This window comes from Platalea leucorodia (assembly GCF_965183815.1).
Source record: "Platalea leucorodia genome assembly, chromosome: 1".
Taxonomy (NCBI): Eukaryota; Metazoa; Chordata; class Aves; order Pelecaniformes; family Threskiornithidae; genus Platalea; species Platalea leucorodia.
Genome location: NC_138823.1, coordinates 20,962,115 through 20,984,971, shown reverse-complemented (window position 1 = coordinate 20,984,971; position 22,857 = coordinate 20,962,115). Strand labels below are relative to the sequence as shown.

The following is a 22,857-nucleotide window of genomic DNA, read 5'->3' as shown; positions in this document are numbered from 1 at the left end:
CAGCATAGCCAAGGGGACAAAACCAACGAAAATTTATCTTTAGCTTTTATATTCTTAAGATATTATGCAAAGGGAATTAAAGTGGTGTTGGTTTTAATAGCTTGAATGGTTTGAGACTTGCACAACTTCTGAGGTTCTTGATTTGTTGGTTAACTGTAGTTGGTAAGCTAATGGCTGTAGTTCTTTGGCTATTATGGAGATATAATAGGGGCTTACATTGGAAAGATGAGAACTTATACTTTGTCCCTGTGGATGCCAGAACTGCAAGGTTGCATCAATCCAATAACACTGCTGCAAAGATCTTTTTAAAGTCAACTTACCGTACTAAGTTTTGTTTTAGAGCAATAAAGAGTGAACTGATGATCTGAATCTCTTTGAAAATAAAAAAACAAGAGTGCAATCCAGTACTTTCTTACACTGATCACTAAGCCTAGAGCCTTTCCTTGATGATAGATATTTGTCATACTCACTGTCCTAAATAATTAGGGGGTTTATGCATCATACCTCGACTAGATCTTCCCTTTAATTATTAGGTGCTGGATTGTTTACATTTTTAATAATTGTGAAATATTAGGCCTCACTACAAACACAGTCAAATTACAGTAGCAGATGAACATTTGAAAAGGTTGATTATAAGTTTAAAGAAAACAAATGAGTAGTAGAAGCTTATATTTTCTCTGTGTGTTTTTAATGGTCTGTCCTTAGTTCATGCTTTTTCCTGATGAAAAAGAGACAAATATTTCCACACTGGGCTGTGATTCAATTACCTACTTCTAAGCATGTACAGTACTTTCGCGTCATACTGGAGAGGATCTGTGCATGGCAGTGTCAGAACTGAGACGTAACCTTGCTCAGCCTGCCTTCTCCTGGGGTGGCAGCTTGAGGTCAGGCATCAGGTGCTGTGGTTTTGGCAACTGAACTTCTAGTTTCTCTGCTTGCTAGTGCTGGGACTTCCTTAAATTATTGCAAGATAAATCAGCTGGGCCTAGACAGCTGGGTTTTGTTGGTAATGCTGCTACAGATCTTTCTTCTTTTGACAAAGTCAGTCAAGCTGCCTGACCTGCCTCTTTAAGAAAGCAATTTTCATAAATCTAATTCTTAGTTCTTTGCTCAAACATCCTAAACTTTGTTTAATGTTTGCCCATGTTAAATTTAGTTCTCTTTCTGTCATTATCATATCTCTCAAATTAGTGATTTCTCTTATCTTGAAAAAATAGCTTATTATAAAGGTGTCCAGACTCAGTGTAACAGTTTCTGTGTGCTGCAGGCTTTGATTGCTTTCTTCTCAAGTTCATTTATTAATTCTGGTTATTGCAGGTATTTTAACATCTTCAGTATATGTTAATCATGGCTTGGTACAGTTACTGTGGGCTTAGAGCACCTTGAAGCAGATACTTAACAGCCCATCCTGCAAAGCTGTGGGGACAATACTGATCACAGGGAGAATGTTGCTGTCATGTAACTTAGCAATTCTGTCCATGCTCTGGAAAACACCTTGGTGTGCAGAACAGTTCTGACATGGCCAGTTTTAAAGGTATTGAAAGAGAGAAAGAACTGCAGTACCAGCCAACTCATGGGACTGCTGTGATACTCCGGTCCCTCTCCTCTGCTTAAAATGGCTAGCTCTTGTACTTTCCCTTCCTTGTCATCAGTAGAGTGGCAGAAAGCTGAATTGGCTGAAAACCACACAAGACGGAAAATGCTTAGCTTTGCAGCCACACCAGTGTCCCGAGCAGACTCATGTGAACTGTGTTGCTGGCCGTAAGGAGGGCCCAGAACCCTGAGAGCCTGCGTGCGCTGTCCTGCAAAGCTGTGTTAGGGTCATACCCCTGGGTTTCATTGTAGCATACTTTGCTTCAGTGCCAATTCCTGCTCTCATATGCATCTCCTAACACTTTCTGCAATTTTGTTAATGCTGGTGAATGACCAATACTGCCTGATTGCTTTCTCGTCCACTTGCATTTCACTTTTTTCTTAGACTGGCTTGAACCCAGAGGGTCCTTTTTTTTTTTTTTTTTTTTTTTTTTTTGGTGGGTTTGATGGAGTGGGGGAGTTGGGTGTTTTGGGTGGTCTTGTTTTAGGCAGTGCCCATCTAAAAGAATGGGGTCTAAGTTTTGAATTCCTAGATGCTGTTGGAATTCAAATAAGTATTAGTTGCCTCAATTGGTCTGTTTTCCTAAACTCTTCATGCAGTGGAGGGTTGTACTTGCATCTACAATCACTTCCATCTATGATTTGTATTTTTGGGTCCTAGCTCAAAATATATCTAGGAATACTTCTCATTGTATGAGCATGTAAATAGTCTATGATAGACGCAGCCGCACTCTTCGTATTACCTATTTTGTTAAACTGAGGCTTATATTTGCAAGGAGGCACATGGAAATGCTATGCATGGATTTTTTTCTTCTCATTAAAAATGAATCAAATTAAATTAGTGTTAGTTTTTTTCAGAATGATAACTTATAACTGTTTATCTGATGTGGTAAACTTCATGTATTAATACATTATTGTAGTGTAATCAATATGTCCCAAATAATAGTATCAGTGATGGAGAAGACTGCTTCTTCAATACTGCTTTCTTTCAAATAGCATCTCTAACGTTTTGGGAGGAAACTAAATTTGTCTGAAAAACAAAGTTAGTGTTTTCTTTTGAAATATTCATAACAGCATTCAGTTCACAAATGCACCTTTTATTTTCACTGAAAGATATTTACAGGCTTTAGAAAGGGTTTGATCCTTTCTTTCCCCTTTCCATTTACTGATGAATTGGAGATGGACTCATATTTTGGAGTAACTTTGTAAATGGACTGATAAAACTACATTGGCATTTATTTTTTCAATTAAATAACTTGGAACTTTAAAGGTGAAACTTTTTTTTTTGCTCTAAAGAAATAATGTTCATGAAGCTTGCAGTTAACCTAATTGTACACACATGTATTAAGATTCAAAGTAAAACTGTTCAGCTTTCATTCTCTTTCTTCATATTTGCTTTTTTATTTCATAATCACAGTTAATCATGAGGGTATAGGTAACTTAGGTTGAAGAGAACCACTTCTACCATTATGCTCCATACTTATCTTTCAGAAGCACTGCTCAGCTCCAATAAGATCCTCCCTTTCTCTAAGGAGACAGTTTCAGCAACTTGTTAACTCTGAAAGTTTAGCTGTACTTGGTTTGAGGGCAGCAAATTACACTGCCCTGTTATCAAACAAGCATTAGGTGCATGTGGGTTGGTGACTCTTGGCTTTGTTACACTGGCAGAGGACTGGGAAAGCCTCGTTGGTGTCTGCAGTTTCCATGTTTACAGCTGCGTATAGCAGATTGTTACGACCGGTGACTGAAAGGGCTGATGTGTCACCGTCTGCATGACAAACTGCACTTCATGGACATTCAAATAATTGTGACTATGTTTTCATGTGTGTTGTTGAAGGACAAAAGTTCCATATTAGGAATTTTGATTTCTGTTTTGCTCACTGTGTATGCCAGCATAGCTTGCAAGAGTTAGGTACTCTGACATACTTTCAGAAAAACAAGGTTTAAAACATGAATTTCTCCAAAAGGACAATACTAAGCCTCTTGATTGGTTGAATTATTAGTATGCAAACCTGCAATTTGACTTACTGCATTAAATATTAAAACTGTTGTGTGTTCTGATAAGTGGTTAACTCACATATACATGGTGTGGAGAGTCAAGCTGAAAGGCATTCATGCTATAAGAGTCATGACTCATCCCATGTTTTCTCATCAATGTTGCTGTTATGAATAGAGCAGGTAGTATTAGATCTCTAAGGATATCTCCCATGTCATTTCAAACTTGATTAGCCCTTGGAGTTGTCCTGTGGTAGACTGTTCCAAGTCCCTAAGCAGAATTATTTTTGCCCTGAAGCACACTGATCTCCTGGCTATATGTATTATTTGTTTTGGTCTATTCCAACCAGTGCCCAGGTTAATCATAAGAGGTTTAGCTGTTCTTCTCTTCTCCTGTATTCTTTTTGAAGCAGAAAATAACTAGAGAGAGAATAGAGGGTCTGTCAGGAACACTTCCTGATCCTCAAAAAGTAGCTTTGGGTATCAAGGAAACTGGACGCTGATCATGCGTAGTGAAGAGAGCGCAGCAAATAAAGCACGTAGCAAACTCATATAGGTAGGCCTGCACTTTAATCCTTGGCAGAATACTTAGATCGCTACAATTTTGGGTGATTTGGCAATTTCTGTGTAAGGACATGGGCTGTATTGGAATTCGGAAAGCCTTGTCCTACACTTTAAAGGCTTAAATGTTAAAAACTTGTCCAAGTTGACTAAGGACCTTGCTTATCAAACTTTGAAAGCCTCCAAGGATGTAGATTCTGCAGCCTTCCTGGGAAGCCTGTTCCAGTCCTTAACCATTAATAGCATCAACCCTTTGAGCCCAGTGGTCCAGCTGCTTTATCAGCCTTGATCTTCGCACATTTGATACATAACTGATTTGATTGCAAGGCTACTATAGGATAGCATCAAAAGCCTTGTTGAAATACAGATAAATGGCATCCACTGCTACCTGCCCAAAAATGAAAGAATTTTATTACAAAGAAACATTCTGTACTGAAAACTGCAGTCCAGTATGATGCATACAAAACTGCATTTGTCTTTCATGAATGAAAGACCTTGCTTTCTAAGTATTTCTAATACTGTTTGAAAAACTAATGAAGTTCCGTGTTTAAGAATGAAAGTTCAAAGTGGAATGAGGTAGAAAATAGCTCCTGGAATGATCAGGAGAACAGAGAGCTGATGTAGGGGCTGGGGGGAAGGGAAGAAAAGAACTGGTTTATTTAGCTTGGTGAAATAGAGTAGAGGATTAATATGACTACAAGGAAGGAAAATGAAGAAATCTTGACGGAAGAGGAAACAGCATAAGCAGACTATGAATTAAACCAGGTTATAACACAGAATAAACTTCTGGCTAATGATACTACTAACATTTCAAAACAGCCCTCTCAGGCCTTGCAGGGACAAAACGCTAGCTGTTTTCTTTCAGGAAGTGATTGAGATATATCTTGAAGTTCTAGAAGGTAGTTGCCAGTAGGCTTAGACATATATGACTTCGTGATTAAATGAGCTGCAGAATCCTGAAGTATATAATCTCATCCACTGCAAAGCAAAAATAAAGCATGTTGACCTAAACCGTATGCATTTTATAGAAGGTCAGGTACTGTATGTAGCTGAACCATTGAGGTATCTTAATGTACATTTTTAAAGCCTGCTTCCGTGGTGAGTGGATAACCTTGAGGCAGTTTGTCTTGTAGTTTACTTACAGAATTTGTATGGACTGTATACTTAAAATAAGCACTGGGTTTGAGAGGGTGGATTCCTTGCCCTTAATTTTCCTGTTGATAGTTCGACATTCTGTGACATGCTATTTATGATGTTTGTCATTGTATACAAGTGGTCTGCCACTATGCAGGCTTTTGTTCACAAAACAGATGTAAAGATGTAGCGTGATGGTGTGCAACAGGTTCAGGATGCCAAGGAGCTATTATTGTGTACATACTTGGATAAGTATCCATGTTTCCCTCAGGTAAGAAATTTATTAAAATACCTTGTGCACACTGTTCTGAGGATTCAGGTGCCCCTATGGCATATGAAAAGGTGTGTCAGATCTTGATCACTGAGCAAAAGGGTTGATAAGCAGTTCCCAGGTGCAGGATGTTGATAGAGTATGTGTTTGAGAAGTCGAGGGCAAGATGGCATTGCCGATAAAGTTGTATACATTCCAATTGTGAAACAGCAACTATATAATGCTGATGGGGGTGATGAGACTTTTTTTTTTTTTTTTGCAAGAATCTCCTTAAGTAACCACACACTTATGGCCCATTGTAAGTTAACTACTGCCTCTCATGTGATAGGGGCTGAGCTTAAAGAAGCAACAAGGCTAAAGGGTCCTCACATTATTGCTTTTCAGGATCACATTCATAAGGTGCTGGAGTGAGCAATGTAATTTACAATGAACTGTCATAGCAAATAACAGGATAAAACTACATTCTCACTTATGCTTGAGTGGAATACTGTTAAAGCTTTGCATATAGCTACTTGACTCAGAATACACAAACCAATAGAGTTTACAACAATTTTCTTGTTTGTTTTTTTTTTTTAAGACAACAGTAGAAAATGGTGGAAATAAATTGAGTTCTAGTAATTACTGATTATTCAGTAATAAAACTGGATGTCACAAGTATTCCTTTTTCCTTGCCTTGCAGTTGCATGGGGTAGAGTGAACCATCTCTGCTCAAGAGCCAGTCATGCATGACTGTGGGCTCTGTACTCAGGACAGTGGCGAGTATCTGGCCAAACTCCTTGTAGTAGGGGCAGGTAGATGGGGAGCTGCTGGACTTGTGGTTATCTTCCTTTGCACTGTGGTAGGCTCTAGAAGTTTTTAATACACTCTTACTACATGGGACATCCATTTAATCTCTCCACCAGCTGTTTTAAGATGCTTTCATACAAATGATGATTTTGAGTCATTCTCAAAATCACATTATTTGCTGTAGTTACATCAAAATGACTGTTGTAGTCCTTTAGCCAGCTTGTTCCACCAGAGCAGCATGTTCTAGAGCTTTCTGACTAAAGGCTTTATGGCTGTACACCTCCTGCCAAAGTGGAGGTACCATTTGGAGTGAATGCGTTGACAGATGAGCAGCTCATGAAGCTTTGGAGATGAAGAGAAAGTACAGGATAAAGATACTGTGGGGGTGGTATTGGGGAGTTATTAAACTTTAGTCCTGCTACCTTGTCTTTAACTGTATCTTCACTGTCAGACAGAAGAGTCAGAACCTACTGAGAAAACTGAGGTTTCCTCCTAGGTTTTATCCAGGAAAGCAAACCAGGTTCACAGGATTCATTAATCTGGGTGTAAAAAGTGTTTGAGAGGACTTCAGGCGGAAGAGTTTGGGTTAAGGCATGCAACTCAGATTGACTTCTAACTTAGCATCCTGATACTGGTAACTTTATGTGCTCCTATATCAGTTCTATATTCATCCTAGAGCAGTGAGATATGTCTGACTGCTAGTGCCATTAGTGTTTAATTTGTAATTTTGCTGTGTCTACTCATACGTCTAAAATCACCTACGTGCGCATTGTCCTTGCAGAAACACACATCTTTTAGCACTTCTTGTTTGTTATCATTGCACATTTTCCCTTCATTACTCTCCTCCACTTTTTTCTTTCTTACCTTTTTACTTTTCTTCAACTGTCAGTGGAATTATTGTCTTCCTGTCTCCATATTCAGGTAGTGTCAGTGGCTGAGTATCACCGCAGGATCGACGCTCTAAATAGCGAAGAACTGCGCACACTCTGCAGACGTCTCCAGGTGCCCTCTTCAGTAGTTTAAACCCCATCTCCAGATACTAAAACATCTTTCTTTGTAGTGTCTTTGATCAGGGCAAGTCCCACACTCAGTGGGTTTGTCTTGTCTACAGCACTACAAGGATCCAGCAGAAAATTCCTTTGTTTTGGATGTATTTAATTGTGCAGTGCTATGATGGAATCAGTAATTTTATGATTGAATTATTACTTTCAACTTTTTCAAACAGGAATTTTCTGTCAGAATTTGAAAATTTGTTCTCAGTACTGCTTGACTTGGAGTGATGTGTTTTAACTTCCACTTTAGACTGGTGTGTTGTGTTAGATAGAAGCTTTCCTAAAAAGAATGCAAACCAGGTGAAGAATTCAAAACCTTGTTGCATGGGTGTTTAATTTTATATAGGAATCTTTCATCAAGAATCTCACAGTACTTGGCAAGTATGAAGCTTCACAACTTCTGTGGAATAGGTAAGTATTTTTCTCGTTATGCAAGCAGGTAACTGAGGCAGTTCGACATGGCAAAGGTGATACACGTGGAGCTGATAATGGAACTGTCTATTCCAAAAACAGTACTTTGGTTTGAATTTTTGATGGTTTACTGATATGGACTTAAACTGATATTTGCATTCTCTTTAGGTGTTTCTTAGTTCTTTGACAGTTATAAAATTGTTAGCTGCTGTGTACATCATACATAACTTAGTGATGGAAAGCATAGCTTAGAACTCCTTAGAAGCATTGAGTATTTTGTTTTCCTGTAGTAATTGGCTGCTGAAACTGTAAAAAGTTTCAGTTCTGTTTTTTTACTTTGATCTTGGCTTTTTTTAACCTGTTATGTAATTACACATAAGAAAACATTTTCTTAGCTGTTTTATTTCTGTTTGTTTAATAATCAGTAATTAATGGCTTTAAAATGTTTTGTAAGTAATACGGTTGCATAAATCAATAATGAGCATGAACCTAAAAGCTGCAGTTCTACTTCTATGGGAAAACCAGAAATTTTGCAAAAAAAAAATTTCATTCCCACTTGAGAACAAAACAATTCTGTTTCTGGCAAGTGGTGGTGGAGAATCCTTGTATTAATATCCTGGAAGTGCAAGAGCTCTTTCCAAATACCTTTCACCTGGAATGCCCGAACTCAGGATTTAGGCTGACTTGAAAAATCTGATGTGATGGGCTGGAGCCTATAAACTCTCTGCTCTGAGGCCCCTTCAGTGTTTGTAGTGTAGACTGTGTGGCAGTTACTAGCCTCAGAAGCCCCTGGAATCTGACTACAGGTCAGTCTACTCTGTCAAAGTTTAGTGGGAAATAAATTTGCAGGTTTTGAAACTACACTGCGTTCTGTCAAACAGGTAGATAGATACCTTTGGACAGACGCGTCTTTGTCCAGTTCTACAAAGCAGTGTTGTCCCTAGAAGAAAGTTGCTTTACTGTAATAATAATAATTAAAAGAAGGCAAAAAAATCCAACCAACAACAACAAAAACCACAAGCCTCCCCCTCCAATCCAAATTATTCATGTTTTGCATGGTGCACTGTAGTCAGAATTAAAGAATAACAAAGGGAATAAGCTTTCTGCTGTACACTTGAACAATGCTGAACTTCTATGGAGTTGAAGAAGTAATATATAATGTATGAAAGGCATTTGAGGTGGAAGAGTTGGACTACCAAATAACATGTCTTACAGATAACAGTCTATAATGGCAGTCTGTAGGTCATCTTTTTGTACATGAAGCTGTATGGATAAATGCATATACTTTTTTGTTGTTATATGGAGATTAGTGCATAGTTTACATTGGAAATGCTTGTTACCTTCCATTGAAAAATGGAAGGCTTGAGATTTTTCCTTGCTTGATACTCACTTTCTTTAAGTGCACCTTTTCTTGAGTTAAGAATTAATATTGAATTAAGTTATTGTATGAATATACTTTGATACTTTGACTTCATAAGCCTATTTTTAAGTAACAGGAGTTTGTGATAGTAACTCTTTTCATAGTTCTTGGGGGAGAGGAAAGGGATTTTTTTTTTTTTTTTTTTTCCTCAGGTGGCTGTATTTGTTTAAATAGTCTTATATGTATTTCAGAGTTTTCTTTGGTTTGGCTTTTCTTTTGTTAACTAAGAAAGCTCTCTTTGCAAAAGCTTGGCAAAGTTTGTCATGGTGGTATGTGAAATACCATAGTTGTGTCCTGTATGTTTAGAGTATGAGGTGTGTGGCAAACACTGGTTGTTATTCTGGAGTTGGTAGGTGGTTTTGGCAGGTATTTTCTTGAAATTCTCAGGATTCAGGCTTTAAATAATTTGGACGCTCTGACTTTCAGTGAAACTTGGTTCAGGCTGATAAATTATTCAAATGCACTCATTCTTGTTACCTTTTTTTTTTTTTCTTTCTTAGCAACTCTTTCAACATTTTAATGACCCTTGCTGTGGAGGCTTAAGTTAGTAAACTTCCTTCACTTTGTCGTACTCCTCTGTCAGATTTCACTATCCCCACAGCAAGTTTTAACTATCCCTGCAGCAAGATTTATAGAAGGAAACCTGTTTGGGTCTCGGCCAGTCTAGTTCTCAACACGTGGCACTTCAGCTTTAAAGTGCCAATGAATGTGGACTGGGGTAAGAAGCTGTCATAAGCTATGATATCTGATGAGGAGTTTCGTGGCCTTCTGCCGCCAACTCCACTAAATGGTGATTTACAACAACTCAGTAGGGTGGATGTATGGGGCAGGTATTTTGAACTACTACAGGGTGTTTGTGCATAGTGCATCTTTGCCGGACCCCAAAGCTCACTATGCAGCATAAGTGTTACTGCTGTTTTCCCCTCCCCACCCACTCAATCCTCTCTTCTTTGATTCCCATAAGGACTCCAGCAGATCAGCTTATGGAGCAGCAATATTCCTAGGGCTCCATTCAGATGCTTTACTCAAAATACTTGACAGCAGTCTTTCCACATGTCTACTACATATCTGAAAACTTTCATGAGTATTCTGAAAGAGTATTGATTCAGAAACTACTGAGAAATATCCATGTTGAAGTTTCAATTCCTTTCCTGTCTGGGTTTTTTAATTACATTTAATGTAAATGCTGTGTTAGTATTAAAATGCAAGGACTTTGTAAGCTGACCTCTGAAAAGTGTTTGAAGTCCTTCAGCTGTGTATGAGGACTCTTTTTGGTTTTTTGTTTTCTTGGGTTTTGAGGGTTTTTTCCAAGCATAAAACCATAGCTTTCTTCTGAGTAGGTGTTTGTGTAATTTATTGTTAGTATATAGTTGAGTACTGGCTTGCTATTGAAAGCAGTGGAAATCTTGGTCAGATCAAATCTAATGGACTACTTAACTTTTGAAGGAGTTGCGTAACTGTAAATTGGTAACTGCATGATCTTAAACCTGCAGTTTCTCTTCCCTGCTAACAGAATTGCAAATACTTATTTTCTTCTTGTTCTTTTTCTAGATAACAACAAGAGAAGATATCAATTCAAAACAGGCAACAAATATCAAAACAGACCTGGAGCCTGAAGCATTCCGGCCAAATCTTAGTGATCCCAGTGAATTACTACAGCCAGAACAAATTGAGAAGGTATTAACTTATATATGTAATTTTTTAGTATTGTACATTAATATATCACAAATGCTATGACTGTAGTGTAAAACACACCAGTAGGAAGACCTTGTGTGATATTAAATGCATAAGCACAAAACAATTCATAGCTAAAATGTTGCCTTTTTTTTCTTATCATAACAATACACCATGACCACACTAGTCTATGTCTTTGCCCTTATTTCATTCTTCCTTGAAAACAGCTTGGCTTTCACTGCAGTTCTTGCTGTCCAGTCCAAAGTCATCTCATTAAATGTGTTTAGTGCAGGTTTGGATCAAGGCTGATTGCATTCAAAGGCATAGGAACAAGAGAGCAAGCATCCTTCACCCTTCAGCTTGTTACCTGTTGACTTGAGTGATCTAGTTCCCCAGTACTGAGACATAGTATTGTTATGTAAGAAAAACTATGTGGTTGTACTGTCTTTAGAGAAACCATTTAGAGACCTCACCAAACACGTGTTATTCAGTTGGTAAATCATTCTTCTCCTACAGGTCACTGGTAGAGGTAGGAAAATAAAGCTACTTTGAGAGACCAGGGATAGAAAATATACATGTGAAACTTTAGAGTTGGTCTGAACTAAACTAGCTTTTAAGACCACTTGTAGTAGTTCAAAGGAATATAATCAGCTTTCATTTATATGTAACATATTCTTAAAAATAGTAAAAAACTAAATGAGAGGGTTGTTATTATCTCGTTAACAGCTCACAAAGTCTCTTCCACCACGGACCATTGGATATCCATGGACTCTTGTCTACAGTACTGCAAAGCATGGCATGAGCTTGAAGACCTTGTATCGAACTATGCTGGGATTAGACACACCTGTGCTGTTGGTTATCAAGGACAGTGATGGACAGGTAGGAAAATGTTTACGTGGAGGTAGGGCACCTATCAAGAAAAATGTTTGAGGAATATAAAGGAATAGCTGAGACATCAGTCCGTCACGGGAGATAAAATTGTGTGCATTAAGCTGATTTTTCTCCTTGATAGTTGCGTAGAGGCTTTTAAAAACATGTTTCACTGTCAAGCAGTCTTGACACTACATTTTTAGGAAATACTTGAATGATACAAGTTCACTGTCACCATGCATGAGTCTTATAATACCCAATTACCGAATTTACTTTTAATATTCTTTTTTTAATGCACTTAAAACACGAGAAATATAGTCTCTAAAACTTTCTGATGCTGGAAGGTCTTGTTGAGTTGGAATGTCATTGCCAGCTGTGGCTGGTGTGTCTCGGTACGTTCTGTGGCTGCAGCCAACATCTCTCTCTTGTTCTAGGGCTGCGGGATCTTTGCTGCATAACAGATTTTTGTTCCTTGAGTCTCTGTAGTTGTGCTCTACTCTCCTTTGACTGGGGTATGAATTCCAGAAAGTGGATCACATCTGACCGTTTGAATAACAAACATCTTCTCTTGAGTATTCTGATAACAAGTGAATGTTACAGGCAGCATGAGACTTTGATTCTTTCTTTCTGAAACTTCTGTGCTCTCTTGTGGAAGCAAGTTACTGCTGTCGTGAAGAAGTGACAGAACCACTGCAAAATCTGTGGCATTTACTTCATTTATCTGTCCCACTTTGGTAACCACTGTTTATTTTCAGGAAGCATGGGCTCATATCACCTCATATCATTCAGGAGGGGCTGAAAACTGTAAATGAAGGGTATGTTTTCTAATTCAAGTCACAACTTGTTTTTTTTTTTCTTCTGTTTCCTGCCTCAGGGATCCCTTAAAAAGAAAAATCCCTTTTAGATTTCTGCTAGTGGAGCACTCTTTCCCAGAACTTCTTTAAAAGGGAACTTCTCTTCATTTACTTTTTAGTCTTGAAGATAAAAACTACTCAATAGACTTGAGATGTCTCAACAGAGACCCATCAGCCTCTTAGATGTACTTTGGTAACTTTCCTTCTCCGATTCCCGTATTAGCACCTCAAGATAAATTTGTACATCTACTTCCTAGTACCTGATTATCCGGTCCAGAAAGAAAATGTCCCTTTTCTGGCAGGGTTGTCTTGCCACCAGTATGTAGTATTGTTCTGTTGCTGGAAGAATTCAGATGACCTTCCATATACTTGCATGTTCAAAAAGTGTCATGGTTGCCCAACCAAACAGGGAATTCATAGACATGTCATAATTTTTTTGTGAAACAAACCATGACAAATCTCAACTTACAGGCTCATGCCCAGGAACATGTATGAAAGCATTCCTTAGACTTTTGGGACAAGTAGCCACCTGAACTTATATCTTTCACAGTGTATGCCAGATCTTATCTAGGTTCCACACAAGAGTGAGTGAAATTCATGTGTATTCAGCATGCAATGTATGCCACAGAAGGAAAGGTTCAGACAAGTTTTACATGCCGAGTTCTTCACCAGTGTAGTGAGACTGGTGTTTTCAGTCGTTCTGTCTCTCAAGCTATTAATGTGAAATGTCTTTGCATTTGACAGCTGAAAATTAATTTTACACTATCTTTGAATTCAAAACCTGTGGAAATTTAGTGTAGAATCTTTCTCCTCTTGATGGAAGGATCTACAATCATGAAAAATAAGACAATGGTAACCTGCTATGCCCTTTGATGGTAATTAATGAGGGCCATCCATCTTTTAAAGAAGCTATTGATTTTTTTGAAAGCAGTTAATTTATCTTTAATATCTTGTACCTTCATGGCAGATAGTCCTATAAAACTGCTTTCCATGACTGAAAAAGAATCTGAGTACTTTTTTATAGAATAGTGTATCCAGGAATAGTTCACTAGCAATATGCCAAGATAAATACTACTTATGCCCTTCCAAAATGTGTTTTAAGTGAGACCAGGTGTTTTCATATTTTATGCTCCAAGATCACTGCCTGTTTTCTAAGCTGTCTAGTTGAGAGAAGATCCCAAATGAGATTCAGCCTTTTTGAAGAATGACAGAATTATGACCAGATAGTTTCTTCTCATTTGCTGAGCATACCTCCTCACTCCTTTCTGGCGTTCCTTGTTCTGCCCACTTTGTAGCTTCTGTGTTTATGAAAGATACTGGTTTTGTCTTATGCTTGATTGAGGTACTTTTCCTTTGAACTAGAATTAATTTATTTGCTGGGCTACTTCCTTTGAGACCCTGTTCTTTGTTGTCCATGCTTATGAAGACAGCCTTTATCTGATGTTGACATTGAGTAAGGAGCAAGTGTACCTTGTAACTTTTCATAATATTTTTCATAATATCGTTCATTAAAGGCTGCTAAGCCTCACCTTATTTTTATTTTCTTTTCCAAAACCTTCTCCAATCTTAATTTCTCTTTAAAATCAATTAATAGTTTTACTTAAAGGGCTGTCAAAAAAAAAAAGCAGCCAAAACACCCAGCTTTCACAAACTAAAGCTTTATTTCTGTAAAAGCTGAACATCGTCTAGTTGAACGTTGGAATCTGAAGCCACCTAAATTGCCTGCTGTTGACAATTCTGGGAGAATCTCTAATAAAGGTGCTAATGAAATCTATAGATATCTACATTACAGTTGTTATGGACTGGGTGTCTGTTTACTGGTATGTGCTTCTGTTAGTGAAGACACCAAGATCTAGTGTCTATTCTGACAGCCATTTAAAAAGAAATTAACACCCAATTCCTGAACATGAGTCACTAAACAAGTGGTCTTCCAGAAGTGGAGTTAATGCAGTTAACCAACCAAAGCACTGTCTAGTTTTTTTTAAGTCATTCTTCAGATTGTATTATATACACTGGAAAGGTGTGAGACCTGGAGCCTAGAACTTGGGAGTTTGTTTGTTGGTCTCAACAACTAGCCACAACAATCTGATCTCATGCAGAAACCCTGTAGACCTCACTTCTCAAAGGACTAAAAATAACTGTTGGGAAGCAAATTGCTCTTTTGATGTAAAGCCTGATTCTTTTAATGTTGCTTATAGCAACAACGTGATCTTTCAAGACCCAGACTTGTTGATAGAAGCATATAGAACATGTACATAGAGAGGCTGTAGAATCCTGATTCCTAGAGGTACTCAAAGCTTAGCTGGACAAGGCTCTGAGTCAACCCAGTATAGCTTTGGAATTAGTCCTCCTTTGAATAGGGAACTGTACAAGAGACCATCTGAGGTTCTCTATAACCTAAGTTATTCTATAATTAGAAATAAAATACTCCTGTATCTGTATATGAAGCAAGCTTCAGAGTCTCTTAAATAGAACAGGTAAGGTTTTGCATATGGTTAGGATGTGCTAGCTTTCTGTTTTACTGGTATACAAATAACAGCCCTGAGATGATTCAAGACAAACAATGAAATAAGTGTTGTGTGACAAGTTCATACCTGTGTAGAAGCTGAACTGAGATAGTTTAGAATTGGCACAACTCTGTGTGTTGTTCTAACAGATGGTTAATTCCTCTCAAGGAATGTCTATTGTTAATGAAATCTTATACTTATTTAATTTTTTTACTTACATTTACTTACTAGATGTAGTGTCAGCCCTGAGGGTATTGATCTGAACACAGACATGTCTTAGCTGCCCAAATGTAGCTACCAGAGCTTCTCTTCAAAGAATAACTTGAGTCCTTAAAAGAAGTTAGGATACAGAGACTCGGATAGTTTGAAGCTACATATAAATTAAGAAATAATTGGAAGGGTTCAATGGCTTCACATTGCAGTGGAGTTGCTGGAAAATATTCATGTAGTTGTTTAAACATGGAGTTTTCTTTATTTCAGCAGCCCATTTTGTTCCATTCATGAATCACTTTCCTAATTTGAATTCAATATGGATTTTTACCTTAAAAGATGCTCTGTTTAAGTTCAGTTACCTGCATACAGTAAGCACAGTCAAAGGTCATAAAATGTTTGACAGAGAAAAGTTACACCCAGGTTTCTGAAGTCTAGCCTACTGCCGCAGACACTTGAAATCACAAGCAGGAAAAAAGTCTTACCTATTCTGCATTTTAGAGATTACATGTGCAAAGGTAATGAAAAAAGGAAAAAAAAAAAAAAAATTGTGTACTGATTTCTGCAGAACTCCAGCAATAGACAGAATGGACTACAGCAATTATGCATTCTTTCTGACTCTTTCATCTTTAATTTTTAACCTTAACAGTTACCGTTAATGGAGCAGGTGGTAAAGATCAGGTAAAAATGAAACACTGTCTTGAAGTTTCAAATTCTGTTGTTGACGAAAATATGCATGAAGTCAGGGTTGGAGGTAATTGTTTTGTGACACTGAAGTAACCGAATAAAATCGTAAAAAAATGTTATGTTGCTAAACAACCTAATTGATAGAAACTTGAGGATTAGTATAGCCGTATACTTAATATCGAAGGCTTTGATTTTTGATCAGTTGTCTTTGAAGGACAATGAACCAATAATTCTTGATGTTCTGAGGGAAGAATTATAATGAATAAAGTCATTAAAAACCTTAACCAAAACTAAGTAAAGCATGCCTAGAAGAATCCCTCTCCCAGCCTTTACTCGTAGAGAATTTTCAGCGATACCTAAAGTACCAGCTTAGAATGATTGACTACTATCAATCTCAAATGTCATTATCTAGTGTGAATCACCCTGTAAAGTCTTCTCACTTAAAACATATTTCAACTGAGCCAAGCCTATTTTTAGAAAAAGGATTTTAGAGTTAGTTTTCTTTCTAATAGGACAACTATTGCTTCTCTTAATTTAAACCTGAAATCAAACAGCAGTTTAAACTGCCTTCTCTACAATGTAAATTTTGAGTTCTTCACAAATTGTGGGGGAAGAGAACACTTTGCATGTCTTTGTAGCTCTAGACTAAATCAGTGTGATTATATTTAAGCCAACTGATTTCCCACAAATCTCGAATAACAATGTTCAGATCTACTTAATTCCTAATTTTATTTCCCCCCACGTCCCGTCCCCCCCCCATCATGCCAGAATGCAGGGGGACTTCTCTGACCTCTCTTTTTTTTTTTTTTTTTTAATTATTGTTGCTGTTGTTGACTATATGATTATTTAGTGTTCTGAGCACGATTTACTACAAATCTTGCGTTGGATGTTATACTTGGTCAAATCTCGCTTGAACTTTCTCTGACCCACAAGGCCATATAACTAGTAATGGGCTAAAAAAAGAAAAGTATTGAGACCTACAGCTTTTTATAACACTGGGGACTCATTTCAAGCCTACCTTAAAAAAAACACACACAGGATAAAAAAAAAAAGGCAAAACTAAAAAGCCTTCTGGAAAGTAACAGGAACACAAGCATCTTCTTTAAAGAATTCCTTTATTTTGGTCTGATTTGGTCTGATTTCCCCGGAAAGCAAAACATAAATGGTAGTTTTCTCTCTTAAGCCTGTTCTTGTCCTTTAGACTGTGAGATAATAGAGAAATGTCTTGCCAGTGTTTGATCCTATAATGTTGAATGAAATAAATGTCTGTGCAAAAAAAGGACTGGGTTAGTTCTCCTGTGAGCTTGCATTAAAGCAGAGGTACAGAAACTTCATGGAACTTCAAACTTTTAGACTGAATTTACGCTTTAACCATGCCTCCGAAACTGATACAGGTCTTTTCAAAGTGAGCACCTTTACCTGACTGTGATACTTTATTTCATCACTTTGTCAAGTAAGTTTAAAAATTCCTCCAGAGAATCGGATATTAGAGTGTAAATACTAGTCCCATGTATCCTCAAATGTAATTCTCTTTAAGTAAAGGAAGAGGAAAATATCTTGTTAGTGTAGTGATATTTTGTTCTTAAAAAAAATACATATATTATTATTACTACGTAATTTATTTAAGGAAGCTTCTGGAGGTGTTACGACTTTAAGTTCTGTATGTAAGTCCTACCTCTCTTCTGCTCTGTATCAACACTGACTTCTAAAATGTGCAGTACTACCTGCATCAAATTAATTTTGTTTGCTACTGAACATAATTTTTTCAAAATTATTAAAAGTTTATTGCAAGAGATTAGTGCTTGAATTCAACAAAAATATTTAAAAACATCTGCTATTGGCATGATTGATCTATTAGACTTAACACAGTCTGATGTGCATTATCAGGATGTTTGAAGAAAAGTATCCCTGATATTCTTTAGAAGACTAGCAGGTTGTTTTTTTTTTTTCATAACCATTCAGTGGAAGATTGTCTATTGAGGGCAGGAGGATGTTTTGTTTCATAATGAGCACATCTTTTATTTACATGATTCTTCTTTCAGGCTTGCTGTCTTGTATTTCAATTACAAGTTTCTGAACAAGAAACCTGGACCACGTAAAATTCCTGAAAAATGAGTTTTCTAATAGTGGTTGTTCTGAACTGGTAACTCAAAATTGAGCTGGGGCAGTCTTTATTAGATGCTTGATAGCCATATATAATCCTTGAATTCCAGATCTGAAGTTCACGCTCACTTAGTTTTGTGTTTGTTAACAGCTACTATAGAGCTCAACATGGAAAGGAATGCTTGAAAAACCTACCTACAGCCAAGGAGTTTCTTAGGATGGGCAGAAGAAAATAGTTTCTACTTTATATCCTGAACGTAATCCAAGTCAGGACACTAGCTTTAATGTCTCACTCTCATCAGTCCCATGCTTCTCAAACTCACTGTTTAATGTGAGCAAAACCACAGAAGCTTCGTTTGGGTTTCTTTTTTTCTTTCTTTCTCATACAGACAAATAAGAGTGCGGTAGTGGAGTGCTTTGGCACTTACATCTATTCTGCTCTTGCAGATGTTGAAACAAGCTTCCTACTAACAACAGAAATACTGATTTTGCGAGGGTTGTACTTCATTGGGGTATAGTTAATTTTGTATAATCATGCGGGGTTTTTTTCTAGTTATTCTAGTTCCTGAGAAATTGATACTACTTTAATCAGGTTTAAAAAGCCAATGGTCAGTCCTTAGACCTTTTTAACTACTGTTGTAATGTTCTAATTACTGAATATTAAAAATACTTCTACTACCCAGCAAAGTTTGTCTCTGTTGTAAGACAGAGTAACCAGTGCTTACCTGTTATTTGGATTGGAATGAATAAATTATATGAAAAACAACAACTCAGAAAATAGCCTAGTTGAAGTGGAAGAAGAGGTGCGTAGGAAGGAGCAGAACCTAAATATGTACATTGTTTCTGAGAATTTCTTGAGTTTAGTTTTTATCACTTTGATTTTTATTTTTTTACTACTTTAACTTTTTATTGAGAAAGAGTCCTCTTACCTTCTTTTTGTTGTACCACAAAGCACCATACCATATCTCAGTCAATGCATTTGGAACCGTGATTCTATGTGAGGCTTATCTTGTAGTGAACTCCAAATCTGGCAATGTTTACAACGTGATTTGTTTATCAGTTACTATCACTAGAGGTTCTCAGATGCCGTGTAGTTTTTCTTAAGTATTTTCTCTTGCATATTTTTGCTTACAGGTTTTTGGTGCACTAGCATCTGAACCATTTAAAGTGAGTGATGGCTTTTATGGGACTGGAGAGACCTTTATGTTCACTTTTTCTCCAGATTTTGAGGTAAGTAGTAATAACTTTGTATGCTTTTGCTTTTTTTTTCCCCCATATGCATTATCTTAAGATACTTACTGAATAAATCTAACAGTAAATAATCTGAAAAATTCTAGGAATTGGCCAAAAAAATGTCATCATAGTAGTTTTTCCACAGAATCAATAAGTGCACAGTAAATTGGTAGTGTTTGCATAGAGAAAAACATATTCAACCTGACTCTTCTATTGTACTGAAGATTTTTCTACTATTCTAAATTCTGCCAGGTATCTGTCTGAAAATTCACAAACTACATCCTTTTAAAGGGCATATTATCTAACCAAAACATATTTTCTCGGTATTTCTCATTGTATAGAAGTTTCAGTGCTCAAAGAAGACCTATTTTGGAATGGTCTTATTTTAATAGTATAAAATATAAGACAATTTGTCTGCATGTATCTTTTCCCTAAATTTTCTGTGTAAACTTGGTAACTTCATAAAATTGGCCTATAGCCACCCATAGTGTGTCTTTATTGGTGTTTGGTTTCCCTTCCACCCAAACAAAAAGTTCAGATATTTTAACTTACTGGTCTGGTTTTGTGTTTTTTCATTAGGTTTTCAAATGGACAGGAGACAACATGTTCTTCATTAAAGGAGACATGGACTCCCTTGCTTTTGGTGGAGGAGGGTAAGTTATAAATTCTTTCTGTCATTAGAGTCTGTTAAAAGTGTGTATGTGTGTACACCTTTGAAAAGAAAATCTGGAATTGACTTCAGTTTGATAGCTCAGGACTCAACAGTTACTAGCCGAGAGAGATTTAATATGTCAGATGTTTAGCTTCCTATGTTCGGGAGAATTAAACAGGAGGTTTGTCTTCAGCATAGTGTGGCATCGAGTTTCAGTCCTGCAAGGTTATGCTGCCTTGCATGCTCTACTTGCATGTGTGTCTTGGTATATTCAGAATGCACACAAGATAGTATGATTCTGAAGGTATGTAAATGTGAAAATTATGTGTAACTAGAAGAGGCTGGAATCGAAACTGTACCATCCAAAGACATGCCAGCGTCTTCAGAAATTTTATGTTGTCTCACCCCTTTTTTCCCCCATGCAGGTGCATAAGCTTCTGGGATGTTTCTGCCATTCATTATCACCTTTCTTCTCACATAGAAGAGTACTGTTATGCCTTTTTCTTAATACAAATGGAAGTGGCTGAAAACTGAGGAATTCTGATTAGCTTTTTATTTCAGAATATCTGAAAGAGGGATATTCCCAAATTAATAATAAATAGTAAAAAAAAAATAAGTCTTTGCAGCTTCAAATTTATCAACAGCTATGAAGTACTTGTGTTGAAAAAAAATGTATAATTCATCTTTGTTTCTGAATTCTGAATGAAAAATATATTCATAAGTTTAATGCTTACTCCCTCAGTCTTTTGCTTTAATATATTGTCTGTCTTGCAGAGGCGAGTTTGCTCTCTGGCTCGATGGTGATCTCTACCATGGAAGAAGTCACTCATGTAAAACATTTGGGAATCATACACTTTCTAAGCGAGAAGACTTCATTATTCAAGACATAGAAATTTGGGGTTTTGAATGAGTATTTAACTATTTCTACAGGGTATTGTCCCAAACCTGACAAGAATCAGTGCAGCTGAAAAATCCCTAGGAGCAATATAATGCACCGGTTTACCTTTTTGATTTTTTTTTGTAAGTTTTCGGTGTGGCCGTTTAGTTATTATTTTGAAATAGCAGACTTTTTTTCATGCTCTCACATCTGTAATATACTGTCCTACTTTTTCTAAGCTGGAGACACTTTTACAAAATATAGACCATGTGGACTAAAAATTAACATTAGTTACTTTGAGCCTTGCAGCCTACAAAATTTTCTTATCCTTATTACAGTTGCCTCCCAGGTTTCCCACACACACCTTTCTACCATCCTGCTAGGGGGCTGCTTCATTGAATATAGGTTATTATTTTTGTATTCAAATTATGTCTATAAATGAAGTTGCCCTCTGTGAACCTATATAAGAAAGCTGCGTGTGGGTAGTTGGCAGCAGTACTGCAGAGATTGGTCCGGACCAATGATGGGTTAATTCGTATGGTGCCACAGATAGATGAGAAGCCTAGCATTCCTTCTTAACACATACCAGTACACATATGGTGAAGTTAGAAGATCTCCAAAGTCAACAGTGCCACTTGTCTTGTTTATTGTTCGTGTTTAGAAAAAAAAGTCAGTTAATAGTGTTCTAGCTGCATGCTGATTGTATTAAAGAGTGTTTTGCACACGCTGTTAATGATCTGCAGGTTTGGGACAAATACTGACAATATTGAGCTACGTGGCAAGGACTTACAAAATAGCAAGGGAATGTAAGAATATGGTAGTTCCACAAAATTAAAAGGCTAAAGCAAGCAAAACTCAGTGAACAATTTGTAGCTATAGTAGGGCATTAAAAGTACAGAAACAGATGCATCTTTCTTCAACATAAAGTGTCAGATATATACTGTTATACTGTTGTAGCCGTGTAGCACATCAACTCCAAGAATATAGCTTATTCCTGTCCAAAGAAAAAAAAATAGTTGTGATGTTTTTGAGTGGGTCTATGTTGTAAATTTACAGTTAGCACCAGCTCTGATTAAAATGAGATAATGTACTATAGGTAGACAATATTGTAATTCAGTAGACTCGTGGAATATGCAAACTTACTGTCATGTGACCTCAAAAAAAAAATGACAGGCTAGAATACAGTTCCAGTAGCTCTTGTCCACTTTTGTAGGAAAATTGATAAGCCATTGTGGCAATAACAGCTCAACAAAACTGTTTGTTTCAAAGCTTTTATTCTATGTTCTGCAAAAACAAAACAACAACAAAAAAAAATTGCTGTTAAGTGTGACAGTGACTGACTTTGTGCTGAAATTTCAGCTATTTCAGATGAACATTGTATATTATCTTGTAAATTAATGTTTAAAGTAGTTTTGTTATTATAGAAAAGTGTTGATTGACGGGTTGCTTATAGCACTTTAAATTATTCTAGAAATGGAATAAAAGCCAAATGGTTTGGCTTAAGTAGATGTAGTTGTATATTATTTCAAAATATTTACATCTCTGGAAAGTTTTAAAACCTTATTTGAAGACAGCTTACTGCTATGGTAATGAGAAAGGGCAGATGTTTCATCTATAATATGCTAATGCTCAATATGAATAGAAATACAGGGCTTTGTTTCCTGTCTCTATGTATAGCTCTTTATCCTTATTAGAACATAGTGCAATGTGTAGACTAAATGTTTACAAAATAAGGAACTGTAAATAAATTGAAATGGCTTTTCTCCCCTTTGGTCTTCCACAGCAGTATTATTGTCTTTGTGGAGTTAAGACTGATTATTACAACAACAACAAAATCCTGTAATGGATTTTAAGTACTATAAGGTCACAGTGATGTATAGCAAATAAATCTAAATATATGTAAAAATAAACTTGACTTGGAATTTATTTAGAAGTTGGAGTTTACTTAGAAGCACAAATGCAGATTG

General features: G+C 36.8%; 1 protein-coding gene across 3 annotated transcripts in view; it reads left to right on the top strand.

Moving 5' to 3' along the window:
• Window positions 1–22,857, top strand: part of OXR1 (oxidation resistance 1) — a gene marked incomplete at its 5' end in the record, with an annotated part of 88,407 nt that extends 65,550 nt beyond the window's left edge. For 2 of the 3 annotated variants that reach the window (XM_082326684.1, XM_082326682.1), the window contains 6 exons: window positions 7,262–7,342; window positions 10,775–10,900; window positions 11,624–11,776; window positions 19,263–19,358; window positions 19,941–20,014; window positions 20,788–22,857. In XM_082326684.1, coding sequence (XP_082182810.1) covers window positions 7,262–7,342; window positions 10,775–10,900; window positions 11,624–11,776; window positions 19,263–19,358; window positions 19,941–20,014; window positions 20,788–20,923 — 666 coding nt within the window. In that variant the 3' untranslated portion in view covers window positions 20,924–22,857. The remainder of the gene's footprint in view (window positions 1–7,261; window positions 7,343–10,774; window positions 10,901–11,623; window positions 11,777–19,262; window positions 19,359–19,940; window positions 20,015–20,787) is intronic. The other variant, XM_082326683.1, reaches the window with a different exon arrangement.